General features: G+C 37.5%; 1 protein-coding gene across 5 annotated transcripts in view; it reads right to left on the reverse strand.

Annotated features, from left to right (window-relative positions):
• The window catches only part of RAB28 (RAB28, member RAS oncogene family), a 61,888-nt gene extending 46,600 nt beyond the window's left edge, over positions 1-15,288 (reverse strand). The window contains exons 1-4 of one of the 5 annotated variants that reach the window (XM_062636394.1): positions 14,910-15,288; positions 11,024-11,083; positions 7,943-8,039; positions 2,608-2,696 (exon numbers count right to left, since the gene is read on the reverse strand). In XM_062636394.1, coding sequence (XP_062492378.1) covers positions 2,608-2,696; positions 7,943-8,039; positions 11,024-11,083; positions 14,910-14,987 — 324 coding nt within the window. In that variant the 5' untranslated portion in view covers positions 14,988-15,288. Of the gene's footprint in view, positions 1-2,607; positions 2,697-7,942; positions 8,040-11,023; positions 11,084-11,513; positions 11,792-14,909 lie in introns of those variants that run through there. The other 4 variants (XM_062636392.1, XM_062636393.1, XM_062636395.1 and 1 more) reach the window with 4 other exon arrangements.
• Positions 15,289-20,014: the final 4,726 nt, after the last annotated feature.

Below are 20,014 nucleotides of genomic sequence, written 5' to 3' on the forward strand. Positions count from 1 at the left end.
AACTTTAAAATTTTCATTAATATTTATGAAATATGTCAGACCAAATTTCTAAAATATTTTTCTAGTCACAGATTATTCATTTTAGCAAAGAGTAACTTCATTATGATATCTTGCACATCTGCAGAAATGCTAATTTTACAAGTGAAAACATCTTACAGTCTACTTATACTTTACCACAGTTGTCTGCTGATACAGAGGACATGGTCACCCAAATGCACATGATTAAGTAGCTGTAATTGAGCTACTGTCTATCAGTTCAGCTGTGGTAACTGACTATATAATTACTCTTAGCCTCTCTCAATTCTGAGATAAATGTGTCAGTTTTAATCAGCACTGACAGAAAGCTGTTTTTTAGCACCTTTTGTTCATAAAGATCAGAGAGCTCTTTTTCCCCCCCGCAATTTGCAGAGTCCCCATCAGGAAATTCAGCTACCAAGACAGGATGCAGCAACACCAGATTAAAAACAGGTACGGAAAAGACTGCTCCAAGACAGCAAATAGCCTCTCTCAACAGCAGCTGCCTTCCAGCACATTCATCCCCAACTTGGTGCCATTTGCAAACAATAATTTGTTCCACTGTTCAAAGAATTAATAAGACATGACCTCTGTACAAAGCCCTAAGGAATACGCCTTAGAACCACACACCAGTAGGACACTGAGCAGTGGACCATCTCCCTTTAAGTCCAGCTGTCCATTCAGTTTTCCAGTCACGCTATGGTCCATCCATCTAGTCTATATCTTTACATGTTGTCTGTAATAATATTATGGGAGATTATACCAAAGGCCTTGCTGAAGTCAAGGTAAAGGACATCAACTGCTTTTCTCTCCACAGAGTCAATCATCCAACCACAGAAGGCATTCAGGTTGGTTTGGCAACACTTAAAAATTCCTAAGTACGTGCTAGCTCTTCCCAGTTACTCTCTTGCTGTTTTGCTCTCCACTTACAGGAATTTTTGTACATACTTACAATGATTTTTCTTTCTAAACACTCCTACTTCTTTTTCTTCTAAAAAGCTATACATTTCAACATGAAATAAGCTTCTGCCTAGAAGTCTGCTGCACACAGTGCCTTTCCAAATTATTCATGGTGTTTCATGAATTGATGAAAATAGTTTCATGTGTCTTTAACATGATGCTGTTACAAAGCTAATAGAAAAGTGCATTACAAGTCAGCTTTCATGGTAAGAAGCCTATTACAAACAATGGTAATACATGACACCAATGGGAGAGAAAGCAGCTATCAGTTCATTATAAAAAAAAAAAAAATAATAGGGTTACAATGAGGGTTGGGGAAGGATTAAAGAAGAACAGATTTGATGTAGGGGTTTCCTGTTAATGTGCTCAGAATGACTGAAAAATCAAACTTTTGTAACTTCAGGCTTACTGATATCCACTTTTTCACTACTTTGGGGCACTGGTATTAACTTTTTGACCTGCTACTGCTGATAAGAAACTCCTAAGTTTATCACCAAATTCAATACAGAAGAAGTTAATAGCCTTTTATTTCCTTCATCAAGTTTAGTTTGGGCATACGGCAACAATTTGTGATCAATCAAATTCTCGGTCATGGAAGCCACTTTTTTCTGTGGCTTGGTAGATCTTTAACAGGGCAGCAAAATGTTTTTTATCAAAAATAAGAAAATGCTATAAAACAGATGCAACACAAACATTCTGACATTTTTTGAAAGTGAAAGAATGTTAAATTGACAAGTTTGTCTTTATCCTACTAATAAATCCTGATCTCCTTAATTAGCCATTACTGTGCTGTACTTGTTAGTACAAAGTTTCTGTCCAGTAAAAGTTTCAGGATTCGGTATTCCTATTGCCTAAAGTACTGGGGAAAAATTATGTGCATTCATATTCTTTTCAGATAAATTTAACATTAAATAATAAAACATGTTATGTCTATTGTCCTCATTACAAACTCCAAATTAAAGAACAGAGCATATTTTGGGATCGCTCATATTAAGAACTTTGAAATATATTACATCCTCCAAAATCATCTCATAACTCTAGATACTTCTATAACATTTAGCTCTTACTTAATCCTACCATTCACTTTAAGTTGCTTAGTTAACCTCAAGATAGAATTAATTTTCACTGGATAGGAGTTCTGCAAAAATGTTTAGCTACCTGGTTGCCTCCTTTTCTTTGCCCTCTTAGAACTCCAGTTGCATGTATGAGTTTAATGGTGTAGGATTGCCCTTAATTTCCTCCTTCTACTTTTCCCCGCAGGAGGCATCTGTTCCAAAAGCAGCCACTCTATATCTACCATGTGGATATCCAAATAGCCTTTTATTTACTATGATTGCTTTTCTTAACTCAAGACACAAAGCATGGAAAACATGCATACATCTGCTCTTAAGAGTTATTCAGATCTACAAACGTGTACTCATGCTTTGATTTTCAAGTCAGCTCTAAAAAATTAACTGCATACCAAATTTAGATGTGCATGTTTAAGATCAATTAAGTTTAGGTTAAGCAGTGATTCAACATTTGTGAGATTTACAAAATAATAACCTGTAAGATATGTATAATTTTAAGAAGAAAGTTTCAGGGAATTTTATATCATTACTATAGATACTATTATCATGATTTATACTGTACCTGAGCTCCATAAATATATTTGTCCAGCATTTTGCCTCCTATCGTTTGTCCCCCTACATCCCACACTTGAAGAGTAACATTCAAATTTCCTGAAAAAGAAAATGATACAGATACTGGGTAACCTGGAAAATTTAAATACAAATAAAATTAAGGATATATCATCACAGCAGGTAATACAGCTGTAGTATATCAACAGCAATAGCTTTTACAGGTATACAATAGTAACCAAATAAATTTCAACACAAAAATGAACGTATCATTTGAAAAAACTCACTTGTGTCCAGCTAAGTTAAGATGTAGTAAAACTACAGGTAGACATTAACATATTCAAAATTAACAGAAAAATAAGTGGAATTGCATAGTATAATATTCCTGACTATAAATAACATAGTATACTTTGATGAAGAAAACTGTACAACTTTACAGAGAGAGTTCTAAAGCACAGTATTTGGAATTGAAAGGTAATATATAATTAATACCAACTTCAACACATTATTTCATATGCCATGGCCCTTCCCTCCCCCCCTTCCAAGTTTACAAATCTAGAAGCGGGTAAAATCTTCACAGTAACTGCATTTGGTAGAGATGCTCTTAGTAATATACAGTTAAAGAATTACATAGATGACAGATTGAAAAATGGAAATACTGACACACATCTAACTTGAGGATGCAAAACTACGATTATTTCCTCCACCCACTACCCCAAAGCAGGCAACTAAACTGGACGTGATCTACATGTCCAATTTCATCTTTGAAGAATCTACACCAAGAATAGATCTTCCTTTCTACTCTAAACAGTTTTTAAGCTATACTGACTTTCTTTTATATATATATATATAGAGAGAGAGAGAGAGACACTAACACTTTCAGTTAACAGGCTTTCAAAAACGAAACAAAAGATCAGTGAAAATACAGAATATTTAATACCGTCACACATATTCTGCAAGCTATTAACTCAAACACAGACTAAACACACACATGCGTACAAACACAGTAAAGTATAATTTGGCTCATGTTGCATGGTGAAAACTTTTCAAAACTGTACTATTACCTGGAAGCACCAAACTTTAATACAGTGAGGTCTGATGAGAATTTTTCCAACCTACATACAATTCACATGACTTACAAGTTAACAACAATTCTATATACTCACAAATAATCATAACTCCTTATTAATTTTACTCCTGGATTTAAAAAAAATGCAAAAAATTCTACATCACAACAATTGATTGTCGAGCAAAAAAGAACACATCATTTTTGGCTACTAAGAAAGGTACACTCTTAATTCAATTATCTTGTTAACAACTTTATTTTACACAGTCTGATCTATTTCACAATCAATTTATAACTAACACACTCATATTAAGTAAGGAAGTGTGCTCCACAGAAATATATCCCAGCACTCAGTGAATATAAACAGCAAATTAGAACCATATAGTTGAATATATGCTATTCATGGTATTAAATATACCATATTGTATTTTTATGAAGCATCTTGCTTTAATCTGATTAAAAGCACAGATTTCCTAAACTGCTGCTTTGCTCTTAAATATACAGAGATGAATGTGGGACTACCTACTCAGTATTTTTCAGGTACACTGGGTTTTATCTAACAGTAAGATAAAGAATTCGATTTGTAGGACAATAAATACATCATAACATTCCAGTTCAATAAAAGCTTATTTCTTTTGACAGTGCATATACTATGTATTTAAAGCTTAGAACATAAGTGACTGCAAACAATGCAGGAAAGTCTTCCATATAGCATCTGGCATGGATAAGCTGGCCAATCTACAGTCAGAAATTATTATGCATCCTCAGTGGGTAAACAAACTAAACATGCTCAAAGGCTTAACATGCTGCAGTGTTCTACCCCTAACTTGGTTGTTTGTATTCTTCTGGAAATTTACCATGTAATTCATGTCAGCTATTGGGGAAAAAAGCTTTATAAATATTATCACTCAAACTCAAATTTTCAAATGCCTAATTTTGTGTTCAAATGCTTTAAAAAGTTTCTAACTTCATTTTTCTTCCTAAAAGTAGTAATCATGCACAACATATGGGTTTAGTATCTGGGTAACTATGAAATTATCTGAGAAAATTTAATGCAGGAAGTTAAATTAAATGGTCTAACAGTGACTGTTCAACTTAAAAATCTACTGTTATGAATTATTTACTTTCCTTCATTGCAACAGAAAAAAAAGAAACTGGAAAAAAAAGATTGGAATGTTCATTTAAGGTGAAGTGATTCTTCATAAAGACCTCACTAACTACTGAAATTCAGGCTGAACATCTCCAGTGAAAAATCCTTCCTTTCCTTTTTCTTTTTTTTTTTTTTTCAGTTAGGTGCCATAATACTTGTTTTGTGTTCAGAAATTGATTTTATGGGTGAAAAAAATGATATTAGGATTATTCTGACAGAAGGAAAAACTCCAGACAATGTGCATAGCAAATATTTAATTAACAACTATGATAACAGTACATGAAGTTTTCTGCAATGAGTTTGAAATCTTCTGGTTTTCCATAGATTTAGGAGGAACATATAAACTGGAAAATTACAACAAAAAGAAACTATGCATAACAAGACAGTTCTTAAGAAACAAGATTAACATACCAATAAAAAGAACTAAAGAATCCCATAAAAATAATATGCAATATGCTGACATGGAACAATAAAACATTAGTACTTCTTTACTCTGTAGAAAATACACGAGTGAGAAGTTAAATTAATCGAGGCAACACCGTGCAAGAATCTAGATTGTTTCTGGTATGAACTGAAGCCACTGGGGTGACTCAGTAGTGATCCTGCAGAAATACACCTGGTGCATTGGTTAACCTTATTTGAAGCGATTCACAGTCAAGATGAAACTAAAAACACGAGTCTGCCCATTTTTTGCACTGACTTAGAAAAAAAAAATTTTTAACAGAAGAATCCTGTTTACTGGACTGCACCCCACAGCCCTCCTAAACGTATTCGACTAAGGCTCTTACGAATCTCTACCAGCAGACCCTTTGACTAACAGATACACTATATACGCAGTAAAATCTACACCGTGGTTGCATCCAGACTACACAAGACACCGCATCAATAAATATACTGAAGTTGATTTGCATTTGAAAAAAAAATATTTTTAACAAACTTTGTGAAGTCACTGTCAACAGTTGAACACTTAAAGTCGCTTTGTTCAAAATTAATTCTTTTCCTATTTGTATTAAACCATATTGTTTTACCATATAAAATACTTATTTTCATTGCAAAACTGCATCAGTTACTAAAACTGGAGACAAATAACAGTATTTTTTAAAAAGCCCAAAAAAACAGAAAAACAGTATTTTACAAGCTAACATACATTCCTAATGTGGCCTAATGTAAACACCTCTGCAATTCTAGAAATCAGTAATTTTAACTTCTGAAAACTTCGTTTATGGGAAAAAAAAAAATCAACTACTGAACCACAGTTATGCACCAATTCTCCTACTAAATAGGAGAAATTGAGGGGGTTTTCCTATTGATATACATATATCATAATTCCTGTGCAGTGGTATGAATTAGCCTTTCAAGTAAACACAGCAGTTCTGCAAACCCAGAAATAATCAAGAAATTAGAAAAATCCGCTTACTTAAGTAATGCTTCCCATTCCAGTATTTAGAAACTTTACCTCCCTCCCTCTTCTTTCACTCGCTCCCCACCACCAGTTCAGCTTACCTATAAGACACAGAAACCCTCAGATACCTAAACACATACATGGGCATAGGCGAAACCATTGAATGACAATCTGTAGAAAAATGTGTCTTTCTGAATATGAACACATTCCACAAATATTACTATTTTGTTAATGATAAATGAGGAAAACAGATGTACAGACTTTGTTGCCATTTTCGTGCTATATGGTGCTACAAAACATTCTGATTTTATTACAAAATAAAACTAGAAGAAAGCAAAACATGAATGAATTAATAATTGATAATTTTACAAATTTTCTACTCCACAAGAATATTTAGAATCCCAGTAACAGACTAATAGCTCCTGTATGCTTAACAGCTGGAAAAAAACTTGCAAAAAGAAGTTCTCAGCATGCACACTGCATGATTTGTGTACACATTCCACTTGCAAGTACTGCTGTTAAGTATTATACACACTGGTATTTTTAGAGGCATGAGCAGGACAATAAAAAAATTATTCTGTTGATTTTATGGAGAAATAAGCACTGAAATTTGGTACTTTATCACTCACCAGATACTAAAAAAATACAGCAAAATTGCCAAACCAAAATAGTGAATGCAGGAATAGTCTGAAAAGATTATTCTGTTTCACTTACCAAAATATATAAACATAATCAAGAAGTTATTGGCAATATAATTTTAACAAAATAAGTTCAAGAACTGTATATATTTTCTTATAACTTCAGGTTACAGCTAAAATGCTTCATTTCTGGCTTTGCTTCCCTCCTTGTCCTCTACAAGGAAAAAAGAGAACTACAGAACTGAACTTGCATCAGCTTTATCAAATCTCACTACAAGATTTATATTACAATTATTACAATAATTACACACACTTTTGCTATCTTCTTCTGATTTTTGAAGCCAGAAGAAAATGCATTTAATGAAATACTTGCATACTTAGAAATTGAGCAAACACAAATCAATAAAGCCTTATTTCAAATCCCCAATTGTTCAGAGACAAACTTCTACCAGCAACTATTCTTTTTTAATTATTTCTTTTCATTTTCCATGCAGTGTGCTGCAACTGGCATCTAAATAGTTTCTTTGCAGTCATGAACTGAACATCTTGAATGCTCAAACTGTATTTTTATGAGTGCCGAGGGACCCTAAATTTTAGTGGTCTATTAAATGCCAGCAATTTCATGCTGCCTTGCATAAAACAGCATTCACATATTAGAGCACTGCGATTCCATAGCTGCATTATGCTTCTCTCACACAACTCAAATACAAGTTGTGTATTTCATTTAAAAAAAAAATATATTTCTTTCAGAGCACATACATACTTTGAATGAATATATTTAAAGTTCCATTTCATTGTTGTATGTTACACTATCCACACGGACAGCGAGTTCACTCAAGTAGAGATAATAAAAATCATTAATATAGATAGCATTCCTTTTATATGAATTCAGTGTTTTAGGTGCAAGTTGCAAATGCATAACCCTTTGTCACCTGTCAAGAACATACTAACAAAATTTTACTTGAATAACCTAATTTACTTTGCCATAAAAAGCACTGTACTAAGCTTATTTGGTATACATTACTTTGAAGAATCTGTTTCTGGAAGCCTTACTTCTGCCCAGTCTTTCAGTGTTACTTTTTATTTTCTTACCTGGCAATATTATCCTCTTCAAGAAGAAGTCCAATCCTATGGTTTGTCTGTACTGTTTTCCAAATGTTTCTTGAGCAAAACGTGTAGCTAAGGATGTCTAAAACAAAACAATATTAAATTGTCGTTTTAAACAGCAAAAAAAAAGTGACGTTAAACCAGAAGTATGAAATACAGTTAAGCGCTTTTTAAATTATTGCATGCCAATAGCGTCCATGGATTTGGACTGACAAGCATCCCAGCCAGCTTCAACATAATAAAAGGTTACTTGTCTTCTTAAAAAGGCTATTAATTTATGCAAAAAGAAGCAAGGTATATATTTCCTTTATATTTCAAAGGTACTGCTTAGTCATATTAGAAAATATTACACAGATTTGAATAAGGCATCATTAGTACACTCAAACTGAAACAAATCTAAGCGACAACAGCCATACCTGAAGAGACTATTTCTAAAAAGCATTCATTTCCAAACAAGGGTCCTTCCCTGGTACAGAACACCAAGATCCCAGACCAACTTTCTGGGAGGGAACAGAGATTTGCACAGTGAAGAGTCCCTCAGGGGGCCAAAGTGTGGCAGATTCCCACCACTGTATATCAAAGTTCCAGGATCAGATATTACATAATAGGAAGAAAGTCCCACAATCCACAGATTAGAAAAAGAAAGAAAAAAAAAAAGAGAGGTGCAATTTTAAAGAATACAAATGCTTTTATTGTGAAAAAAAAATGAAATACATTAAAAAAACATGTCGCACTGATAAAATACATCCTACATCACATTAGAGGTGTGCACTTAAATATCTTGATGATGTGACATCTGAAAATATCAAGACAGAGTAATTGCAGAAAAAATCTAAATATGCATTTACACATACAGGGGAATAAAAGCCTAAAGGCCTCACAAAACCCTTTCACTGCCTGAGAACACTCAGATGGACAAGAAGAATTTTTTTTGCCAGCTTTCCGTTCATCCAGACATAAAGAGATGAGTCACATTGTTATTAGAAATAGCTGATAGAGCACACAGAATTAATGCAGTAGCAAAATAATGCCAACAGTTCTGAAACAATGAAAATAGGCAAGCTCTGTCAACAGAACGGTTATAATGAAGATATAAAGTATGCTAAAAATCTCAAATGTACACAGGAAGAAAAGATAAATTACTCTTTTTGCATGAAAACATGGTTACTAGACCTCCAGCATTAAAGCTCTAGTAAGAAAATAGGCAAACATTTATTCTACAATTAAATTACCCATGAAGTAAATACAAGATTTACTGTTTTCTTGTTTCTATATCACATTTCTATTTCTACCACTGTCCTATATATATAGTAAGTGATATCTTGATATCAGAAGATACATTTGGGAAGTAATCCAAAAAGTCAATTAGAGACTATGGCAACATTTTCACTTACTTCACTGAACTCAAGCCCCAAGAGGATTAAAAATAAATAAATAAATTGGGGGGGCAAAAGGCAAGTAAACTAGAAATAGCATGAATAGGGTTATATATTTATATCACTGTGGAAAAGGTGAAGACCACAGAGGATGAATCGTGAGAAGATTCTTCTGCCTACAGCTATGCGACAGGACTAACAACATACACAAAATTCAATACAGATTTAGACTGTTGTACTGAAAAAGTCAGTAGAACTTACTCTTTTAATCATAATAGTTAGTCTGTCAAAGCTACAAAGTTATTATTTTTAATCTGTCATGACCCTAAATACATAGATAAGAATAAAAACATTGCAGTAATACACCATACAGCCTTCTCCTTCAGATTTTCCTTATCATAAAAGCAACCAGTACCCAGAGTACAGATTAAAATATCACCTAACTATATCATAGTATTCTATATTCTCCAACACACTAATTTAGATCCCCATAAAATAAGCAACCACTCCCTTCTTGTTTTAAGGGCTCAGTAAATATTAGCTTTATCACTCTGTGACACTTGATATTCCCTGAGGGCCTCTAGGGGTGTTAGTGAAAATAAACAACATGCATTCAATTAACAGCCAAGCAACAAGAGCAGCAAATAACCAACAGCATGGCAAAATTCTCAGACAGTTTTCCTCTACCGTGCTCTTGAATGCAAAGGAATTTATAGCAAAAAATCATTGACTAACTCCTTTTTATTTTTTTTTCCTAATAAATATTAGGGCTCAAGGCACTGGATTACCAGACTAGACTCCTCTATTCACAGAACAAACATTTATCCACAAAATACTAAGAGCAACAGTTCAAATTTCTCCACAACAGTCAACAAAGTTATGTCAATGCATATTCAGGTACCTCTACAATGCAGATACACCCTTCAATCCTAAAATTGTTCCCTGCCATGCTTGCCATAAAAGATTCTGTATGACAGAATCTTTTCTGTCAATTTAAGAATACATTGACTGCAACCTATGTAAAAAAATAACCAAAGTTAAATAATCATTCAGTAGAACTGTAGTGATCAGTGACTGGTTTTGAAAAAGATTATGCTACATTCATAAGATTTCAACCACCAATATATAGATCACAGTATGATCAGTAATGAGTATGATATCAGTATGATATCAAGAAGGCCTTATTCCTTTATCTATCTCCCGAGACAACCAGGCCACCAACTTTCACAGCAGACTTTCCATTAGACCCGGTCTGACAGGTTCACATATTTGTCTTAAATACTTCAAAGCAAATGTTTAGAATGTTCTGAATAGCAATACACTATTGAAGGTTGGTGTGACAAACTCCCTCCTTTCAGACAATAAAAAGTCTGAGTTTAAAATACAGCAACAAAAAAATAATACATCAAATTTACAGCACCCTAAGGGCAAAATACAATGCAATATTTTGGAAGTTTTTTTTGGAAACAAAGATGAGATTAATTCTCACAGGCAAGGCAAGACAATTTCTTGTTTCCATCTGTCAATGTCAACAAGTCACAGTACAAACTGCTGACATGCTGTTCCTAAACATCTACCTACTGTATAAACAGAAGAGAAAAAAAGGCATATCCTATTTATTAAATAAATGGAAATAAACATCGTCAAACAGAACAGGCAATGATAGCCAGCTCTGACACTGACTACTCACCAGGACAGCAAAGAAACTTGTAGAGAAAACCCCACCAATGATGATTCTTTGAGTAAAATCCTATAGAAGAAAGCTTTTAGAAAGTCAAAGTGTAGCATCATAGTTGTAAGGAAAAAAAAACTAAAATCAAAATTCAATGGGATGCAAGCACGCAGTTCTGAAGGCATGTACTTCCATTCATGTACCAATTTTACCAGCCAACTGAGAATCCACTTTTCAAAAACACTTATCTATTCCTTCCCTCACTCCTAGAACATCAAAGTCACTCCCCAAGCACACCAACATTCACCCCCCAGTCACGTCCTACCCCAACTGGCAAGAATTTTAAAACAAACAAAATGAAAAGAAACACTAGGCTAAATAATGAAATGCTTTAACTAGCATAAAAACATGTTAATTGTCCAACACAGAAAATTTCTCATTGAGAACAGTCTAGCTTTATTGGGGTTGGATGGGAAGTATTTTGTAAAAAAGAAAGAAGTTCTGCCACCTGAAGCTGGTGTCTTTCCACCACACTCTTAATTACTGATGAAACTCTGTTCACTCTAAAAGAGAAAATTATCAAGACTTTTTCAACATTAGCCATGGATATATGAAGCTAGATCAATTTGCACAGGACACTTGATGCAATTTTCCACTTGCAGGACTCAACAATAACAACAGTGTTTTTGTCAACACTGATGAAATTTTTGAGTCCATGTTTAAAAACAAGATCCAGAATTGGCACAATGCTTAGAAATCTGGCATCCTAAAAAATACTAAAGGAAGCAAGACACCACTCTGTATTCCAGCCTACACTTTAGCTCCTACATCAGGTCAAGCATCAGACAGAAGACAGAACCTCAGCTGCTTTCTGCCTCCTGCACAGCTATTTTTCAGGACCTCCCTTCCCATGAATAGCTCCAAGATTTGCTTCCAGAGGCCCAAAACGTTGTTCAACAGTACCAAGTCAGAGCAGTTCTCTTAAATCAGCATCATTATATACTTCAACATTAAGCCAATTTGTGCATAGCAAGCGTAGAAATATCTGAATCATAACATCATTTTTTTTAAGGCATACTAGTACTGCTGGTTTATTTTAACCGAAAATCATTCTGGCTCAGGATGAGTAGCTTGATTTAAATCCTAGGTGCATATGGCTACTCTGTATATATATGGTTCTTCCTGTAACCAAAATCAAAGAGCCAACTGTTACTAATAAGTGCTGTCTATTTCATCTCACATTGTTCCCACCTACAATTTCTTTTGGGATTGTTCTCCTAATTTGTCCAGTTTGTTAAAATATTTTTTGTTATTATCCTCTTACTAACCAGTTTTGCGTTCTTTAATTTTTCTTTTTAACAAGTTACCCTTTCCTTACCATCTCTATTGCTCTCAAACACTTTTTCAGAGATATTGTCTGATTCCTCCCATTCATTCCTTCTTCCATTTCTGCTCTTCTCCCCTTAAAACTCTAAGTATCCAATTATTCATTCAACCACCACAAAACAAATTAGTAGAAGTACAACAACCCTCCCTTGCCTCATGGATAGAGCAACTCCCAGCTAGTGGAAACGTAAACATCACCCTTACCTTGAACTGGCACTGATTCATTTTAAAACCGCTACCAACCCTTGCATATAACCTGAACCACATTGTTTCTAAACAATGGATGAGGAAAAAGAAAGCAAGTTTACACCTTTGGCCAGCTGACTCACAAAGACATAAATTCTTCCCCCTGGAGAACTGAGGACCAGAGAGCCCCAGGTGGCCAAGTGGAAAGAAATAAAAATATGTCCTTTTTTTTTTTTTTGGCAGGAGGACGAGCAATAGAAAGAAGTCAGATGTGAACATCTCACACTAAACACCAGACACAATATTTCTAAGATATATTCCATTATTCCCTACACTCCTCCTGTCCAATGATCCCAGCAACAGAGGAAGAGGAAAAAACGTCTCGCACAGTAAGTTAGAGGCTAAGTATGCATGTGTGTAAAGACCAGCTGCGAACCAGATGTCAGAGGCTATTTAGAGTTGAAAACATATAGACATACATGTTTCAACAAGCAAGCAGAACGAGTAGCCAACAAAGGACAGGAACCTCAACAATTTAGTCTTCTGAGGTGCTTGAAATAGCACTAGGTATATTTTATCCTTCCATTCCATGACCCAATCAGTTCTTTATTTTCACAAGACCTTACAATAAATCTATTATTGCAAGTGTTTGCTGCTAGGCCCTCAGGAGGGCTGGAAGAAGCCTCTATTATAGCATCATCTAGGGGGGACAGGAGGAAAAGCAGCCCACCACAATACAGCTGCTGCTCATGCAAAATAAACTGCACTTGAAGCACAGGATTCCTAGAGCCAGCAGGAGATCCAGTGAGTGGCAGCTCTCACGTAAGAGGTAGGAACCAGAAGGAATATACATCAAAACTGAAGAACACTTGAAAATCCATGTTTGGCAAGAGGTCTTGCCACAAGGTGCTGAACAGCAGTAGTGAAAGGATTCCTCAGTTTGAATGGAAAACTCCTGGGGAACACTACCAGTGAAACAGGACTTCAGCTGTCAATCCTGTGCATTTATTATGCTCTCATAACACAGTCACTTGGAATTGCCTATCTACTGACTCAGATGAGTAGAATACCACTTCATATTGAGTTTATAACCACTGGAGACGAAAAAAAAAGTTTAGTTTCTTCACAGAGCTCTGCACAAGTAGTGAGCAAAACCATGCACATACTTTCAAGACCTTATTTCTACTAATGGCAGGCAGCTCATTTAAGCCACCACTTCTACTTTTCATATGAACTGGAATCAGGCAGACCTTCTGCCTCCCCGTGTTTTCAAAAGTAAACGATAAATGAAAAACTGTATCCTTCAAACACTCAATAAAATTACTATTTTCAGGTGTATCTCACAAAAGGATTCAGGCTACATATAGCACTAATGTTCACCTGTACATAGTAAAGATCAGTATTTTAATGGGTAAGTAAGCAGTACCTCTTTTGCCTTCTCTGGTCTACCAAAATTTCTCTTTTAAAAACGCAACTTGTTTATAAACAAAGTTTTATAAGTAGTACTTCGTTATGTTGACATAAGAAAAACCTTGTAAAAGCCACAAACAAAAACTAAATTGACTCAGAAGTGCCCTTCCAAACTCTGAACAGGAACTCAAATAGATGCACGCTGTTCTATCCACCTCAAGAGGCAACCAGCTCTGAAGCCGAAACGAAGAGAGCCTACTGATCCACCTAGGCAACCTTCCCTGCTCGCCCTTTCGGCGGGAATGTCGAACTCACATGCCAGGCCCTTGCCCCGGCCCCCTCTCGGGCACTGACAGATACGGAGAACAACTCCGGGTACCTCAGCCGGGTGACCACCCGCCGCCAATGCGCTGCCAGCAGCACACGGGCATCACTGCTGAGAACCAGGACCAAGCAGCACCACAGTCACTACGTTATTAGCGGCTCCTTTCATTAAGGCTCAAGAAAATGGGATTAAAGCCGTACACATCTATTTCTTGACCAAGTCTCGCCGGGTTCCGCAAGGGTACCGAAACGCCGATAGAGGGTTTCGGTGCCGAGTACGGAGCGAACACAGGCGGTCCCGGGGCGCAACTCCCCGGCGAGGAACCCGTCCCGGCTTTCCGTTACTCCCCGCCACACACACGAGGGGGGAGACCACGGAGGAGGAGAGTACAGGGCCGGAGTGAAAGTGGAGCAGTCAGCCGGCGTCACGGCACCGGCTATCGCGACAACGCAGCGCGGCAGAGTGGAAGCCGCCGCGGGCTGCTCCTCCTCAGCGGGAGAGCCGGGGGGAGCGCTGAGGCGGAATACCAGGAAAAGGGCTCGGGACACCGAGGCTACGGAGAGGAGTGGGGCGCTGCCGGCCGGGGCTGGCACTGACCTTGCCAGTGGTGCCGTCCCCAAGCACCACTAGCTTGAGCTGGTGGTCCGGACTCTCCTCCTCCTCCGACTCCGACATGATCCCTACGCCCCCGACGGGGAAGGAGAAGAGGCGGAGGGCAGCCGGGAGGAACGGGGTGCGACAGCTAGGAGGGGAAGGGAGAAAGGAGTGAGCGCCGCGCTCACAGAGCCGGCAACACTGCAAAGGCCGAAACCGCCATCTTCCCTCAGCGCACCACCGTCGCTATGGCCCGCACGGGACGAAACCAACGAGAGACCAGAGAGAAGGGGGGAGAGGGTAGCTCGCAGGCGAGAGCTATAGCAACAAGTCCAACAGCCCGTACGGGCACAAGGAGGAGGCACCCGCGAAGCCCTCACTTCTGTGTCCCCGTCCCGGTCCTCCCCAGTGGCTGGGCGAATGGTTCAACCCGGCTGCCTGCTGCGCGCAGCGATGGTTTGTCCCGAAGTGACGCCCTGCGCGGTAACTAGGGAGCGTGGAGGTCAGAGGGCGCGGGGCGGGTTGGGGCGGGTTGCTTGAGGGAGGTATTCTGCGCGGCTGTCCCCGCGGTGATGCGCCCGCGCTGAGGGCTCCGAGCGACGAGCTGGGAGCGGGGTGGTCTCTCGGACTGGGAGCAGAGAACCGGCCGCCTGCGGCGCTTCCCCGGGGGCCTGCATTGCCGTGCTAGCTGCACCCGCCTCCATGACCAGATCACGTTCAGCGCTGGGCTTCCGCGCGGCAGGAAGATATATTAGTGTTCTTGAAGAAGTGAGCCAACACTGAAAGCTCATAACGGTGGCAAGCACTGCACCGAGTCCTCATATCCCTAAGGTGCAGCACAGTCGTTCTTGCCTAAATTTCTCCTTAAACCACCCTACCCCACCAGATAGGGATGCCACTGCTTTCTTACGTGGTCTACTTGGAACCTTTGTATCCATCCAATTAGTAAGAAAACTTGTCTACATAGCCCTAACTGTATTTTAAACCAATATTTTATTACGCACATTGACCATGGAGAACAGCTTGTAACCTCCCCTTCCATAGCAGCCTTCCACATACTTGAATACTGTTAGCATGGCTTCAGTCTGTCTTTTCTGTAGACTAAACAACTCCTCTTCATTCAGTCTTTCCCTAGGTTGTCTTTTCTAGACTTCTGATTATTCTTGTTTCTTTCCTTTGGCATCTCTCCATTTACTTGAAGTGGTGTGCCAAGAACTGGATACAGTACTTTGGTTGAGGCCTTATGAGTGCTGAGTAGAGTGGAAGTATTACTTCATGTGTCTTACATATGAGATTCTTGTTTATATATCCCAGTATGATGTTTGCTTTCTTCACGGTATGACATTGCTAACTCATACTGTTTCTGATTTACTAAAACACCTGAATCCCCTCCTGTTATCAGAATTTCATACTCTTTCCCAGGTTTTATTCCTGCCTAACTGTAGTCCTGTATTGAATGTATTGTCCTGCTTGCCTGTATTGAATTTACTACTATATTTCAGGCTACTCACACAATTTGTCAGTGTAATTTTATTTGTAATCTTTTCCTCCAAAATGCATGCTATCCCTTCCAACTCAGTTTTATCTGCAACCTTAAGAACCGTATTCTCTGTCCCAAAGTAATTCATAAAGATATCCAATAGTACCAGATCTCAGCAATCCCCTGTTTGATGTATCTTTCCAACAAGTGATAACAGTTCTTTGGGCATAGTTTAAACAACTTGAACAAAAGAGACAGCTAGAACTCTTTAAAGTATAGACGTATTTTAATGGGTTCAATATCAAGCTAGGAATGTGTAGAACTTTGTGTAATGCCTGAATAAAAAAAAAAAAATTGTTCCTGTTTCAATCTCTTTCAGGTTTTCTTTTTGAAATGTGTGACAGAAATTTCCAGTATTACAAGTACACTGTTTCACTCAGTCCTCAGCAGGATCAAGATTCCTTATTACTCACGTATTCGAGTGTTTGCAGAATTGAGGTCAAATGCTTTCCCAATGACATTCTGAAAAAAGGGGGGTGAAAAAACAAAAAACAGAAAATACCTTAATTTCAAGTGGAAAACCAGACACACATCTTTGTGACTTTCTTCATATTTCAAAACAAATTATATGTGTTACTCATCAACTGTTTTCCACTTAAGATCATCTGGCCTAATTATACTTCAAGTTCTCTTAACTAGGGACTTCAGCAAGATCATCACCAGAGCTCAGCTGAACAGCATGTCTTGGAAGGAAGTGCAACAGGGCAAAAATGGAATTTTCCCTTATGATTTCTGACATACTGAATGGTTGTACAATTGGCATAAGACATTTAAAAGCTCCACATCTCACACCAGGCAGACTGATGATTGATAAACCACTGTTGAGGGAACTGTTCCTATTCCTGCCAATTCTGCCTCAATCACATTAAAAGAAAGAACGTAAAAGATTAATTCAAATCTTCCCAATGCTTTTTGGGAGAAGCAGGATTCTATTCAACCCCCAAAACAAAAACTAGGAGTATTCAGGTTGCACATACAAAACCAGAATGATCAGAGAGCTAGGGGCTCCTGGTCTCAGGGCCACATGTATTCTCATTTGAAATGCAACAAAAAAAATGTGTGAGTTATAATACACGTCCCCAAACTTAATTTTCTCCTTAGATTATAATATTTTTTTCTCCACAAATAACCCAAGCATATTAAAAATTTAAAAAGTCATCATCTAAATGAGTGAACAATTTAGAAAGAACTGTTTCATCTTGAACACGGCATTTGCAGGCTTAAAGTTGTCTTGAGGCTGAGCAGCTGATCTGTTTAAATAAGCACTTACATATTAAGGCCTAATTTGGGAAATACAAAGATTACTTGCTGTGGATAAACATGCATATTTGCTATTGACTACCAAAAAGGGTGAATGGAAAATACCGCAGGAGACAGCATAGTAACATAATCAGACAGCTCAGCCCTCCAAGAGCCTCCTTGCAGTTGTTAATTGTAAAAAATCAGTGTACAAGATTAAAGCTGCCTGGTGGAGTTAATGCTTTAATTAGCAATAAAACCATCAAAACTACCATTATTTCACTTTATACTAGCACACAATCAGACTGCAAATCTGTATACATCTTATTTGTCAGTGTTCAGCAAGCACGTTAACAGCATGTTATGGTTATTTTATGTGTAGTGGTACAGATCATTGATACCACTACATCCCCTTTAGAGAGGTTTTCAAACTGTAATATTTTAGTCAGCACAATCTTCACTAGTTTGTTATGCGGTAAATATATGAATATAGCTATATGAATATAATATGTTCATACACCAAATATTAATTTTATAGATTAAAGGAAGCTAGTAATGAACTGCTTGACACTTTACAGGTAATGAAAATGTATTAAGCATGTTGAAAAGCGCTAGAATTAGCAAACAGAACACACTGCATTCATTTTTTTTTCTATTGATAGCAGTACCCAAATAATTTTAAACTCTTCTGCATTTTTAGAACACTAAGAAAAAAATCCCCAAGCACTGCCTTTGACTCCAGCTTTCACTGAAAAATTACTGTGTCACCCAATGGCACAGGAAACAACCATATTATTTAGTGGACATTCAGTTAGTTGCTATTTGCTCTGTTGGTTTTCATTATATTTTTTTTTTTTTTGTGAAGACATTTTACTAATAATCCAGTGGTAGCTGATAATATTCTCAAGGATAGTGAGCATCTTTGTGAGTGTGTGATTTTTCTAGAGTATAGTATAAAGTTGAATTTCCTACATGCAAGTATCCACAAAAGAGCGAAAAACAATGACCTACATAGGAAGTAGCTGTATGCTTCTCCTAAGCTCTGAGAAAAGGTGTGAGTCAAGCTGAATAATGTGGGATTCTGGGCTGACAGGAAAGGGAATGGCATGTGTGAGGGCCTGCAAACTTTCTGCCATCCTCTTCAGGAATGCAGGGTCGTTAGCTAGGGAGGCATCTCTGCTGTCCTCTTCAGTGCTTGATGGAAACAACACATTTTTCACAGTGACTGACAGGAGCTGTGTCCTCTGTTACCAATAAAAACCACTCTTTTAACTTTTGCTCTGCTTTTTCTCCCCCTGTGCTTATGCAAACACGTGCATTTCTCTTTGTGTTTCATTCATACCAGTTTTTTTATTTCAGGTCTCTGTAGCTGGGATCCATAGATGCTCCTCTTCTTCAGGGTGGAAATTGCCATTATATCTGTTTGAACAAGGAAAGTGTCCTTGGAAAAGAAAAGCAAAACTATTGCCAAAAAAAAAGTGGAATATGCATTAAAAAAAAAAAAAAATTGAAGAGATTTACTTGCATTATTGTGTTGATTTTGCCACTCATCCCTGGAGCAGAGTAGAAAGCAGCTGTTACTTTTAATTGCACTGGGGTTTTGCAAATAAAACTCAAACTGTTTCTTCTTCATCAGTACCATCTCTAATGTCTTTACCAGATAGTCTTTTCTTCTGCATGGCTTGAGTGAGACTTGGTGATTAATATGGTGGATTAGACTGACAACTGAGTGGAAATGTTAAATAATCACTTGTTTTTATACATGTAAAAAAAAAACCAGTTCCTACTCATTTTGGAAATCCTTGCTTTTTGAAGGGCATTCTTCCATCTTGCTTCCGTCTAATCTAAGGTCATTTAAGGAATAACTGCTTTAAATGCTCGTTGATTACAGTGATGTAAATGCCTCTGGCCCAGACGCTGCAGTGAACAAGACTTTCCACACATGAATATGGTTAAGCCAAAGGCCTCAACTTTTATGAACTACATTGCCTAATAAAACAGGGAAGAACCGCTAGCCAGCTGTTCTCCACAAACTACCCAGTAAAACAGGACCAGTGAGGTTCACTAAACACGGGACTGTGGAGGCCAAGCTAAATGTTTAAGAGAAGGCTAACCGCATCCTCCCTCCCACAAAAGTGACCAAGGCTGGTGGTCCCAAGCAAAGTATCTCCTTCTACCCTGTCTGTGCTGGGGAGAGAAGAGTAAAGTAAGTAGTAGCTTTTTCCTTTGTGTAAGGTGCTAAATTTTCCCTGCTAACCAACACCTGGCTAGTATTTAAGGCATGAACAGTAATTCTGGCCACAGCTAACATGTAAAACCCACATTGGAA

The sequence above is a fragment of the Pezoporus occidentalis genome, unplaced genomic scaffold, assembly GCF_034315485.1.
Source record: "Pezoporus occidentalis ecotype Australia unplaced genomic scaffold, CSIRO_AGI_Poc_V1 ctg48, whole genome shotgun sequence".
In the NCBI taxonomy this organism is placed as follows: Eukaryota; Metazoa; Chordata; class Aves; order Psittaciformes; family Psittacidae; genus Pezoporus; species Pezoporus occidentalis.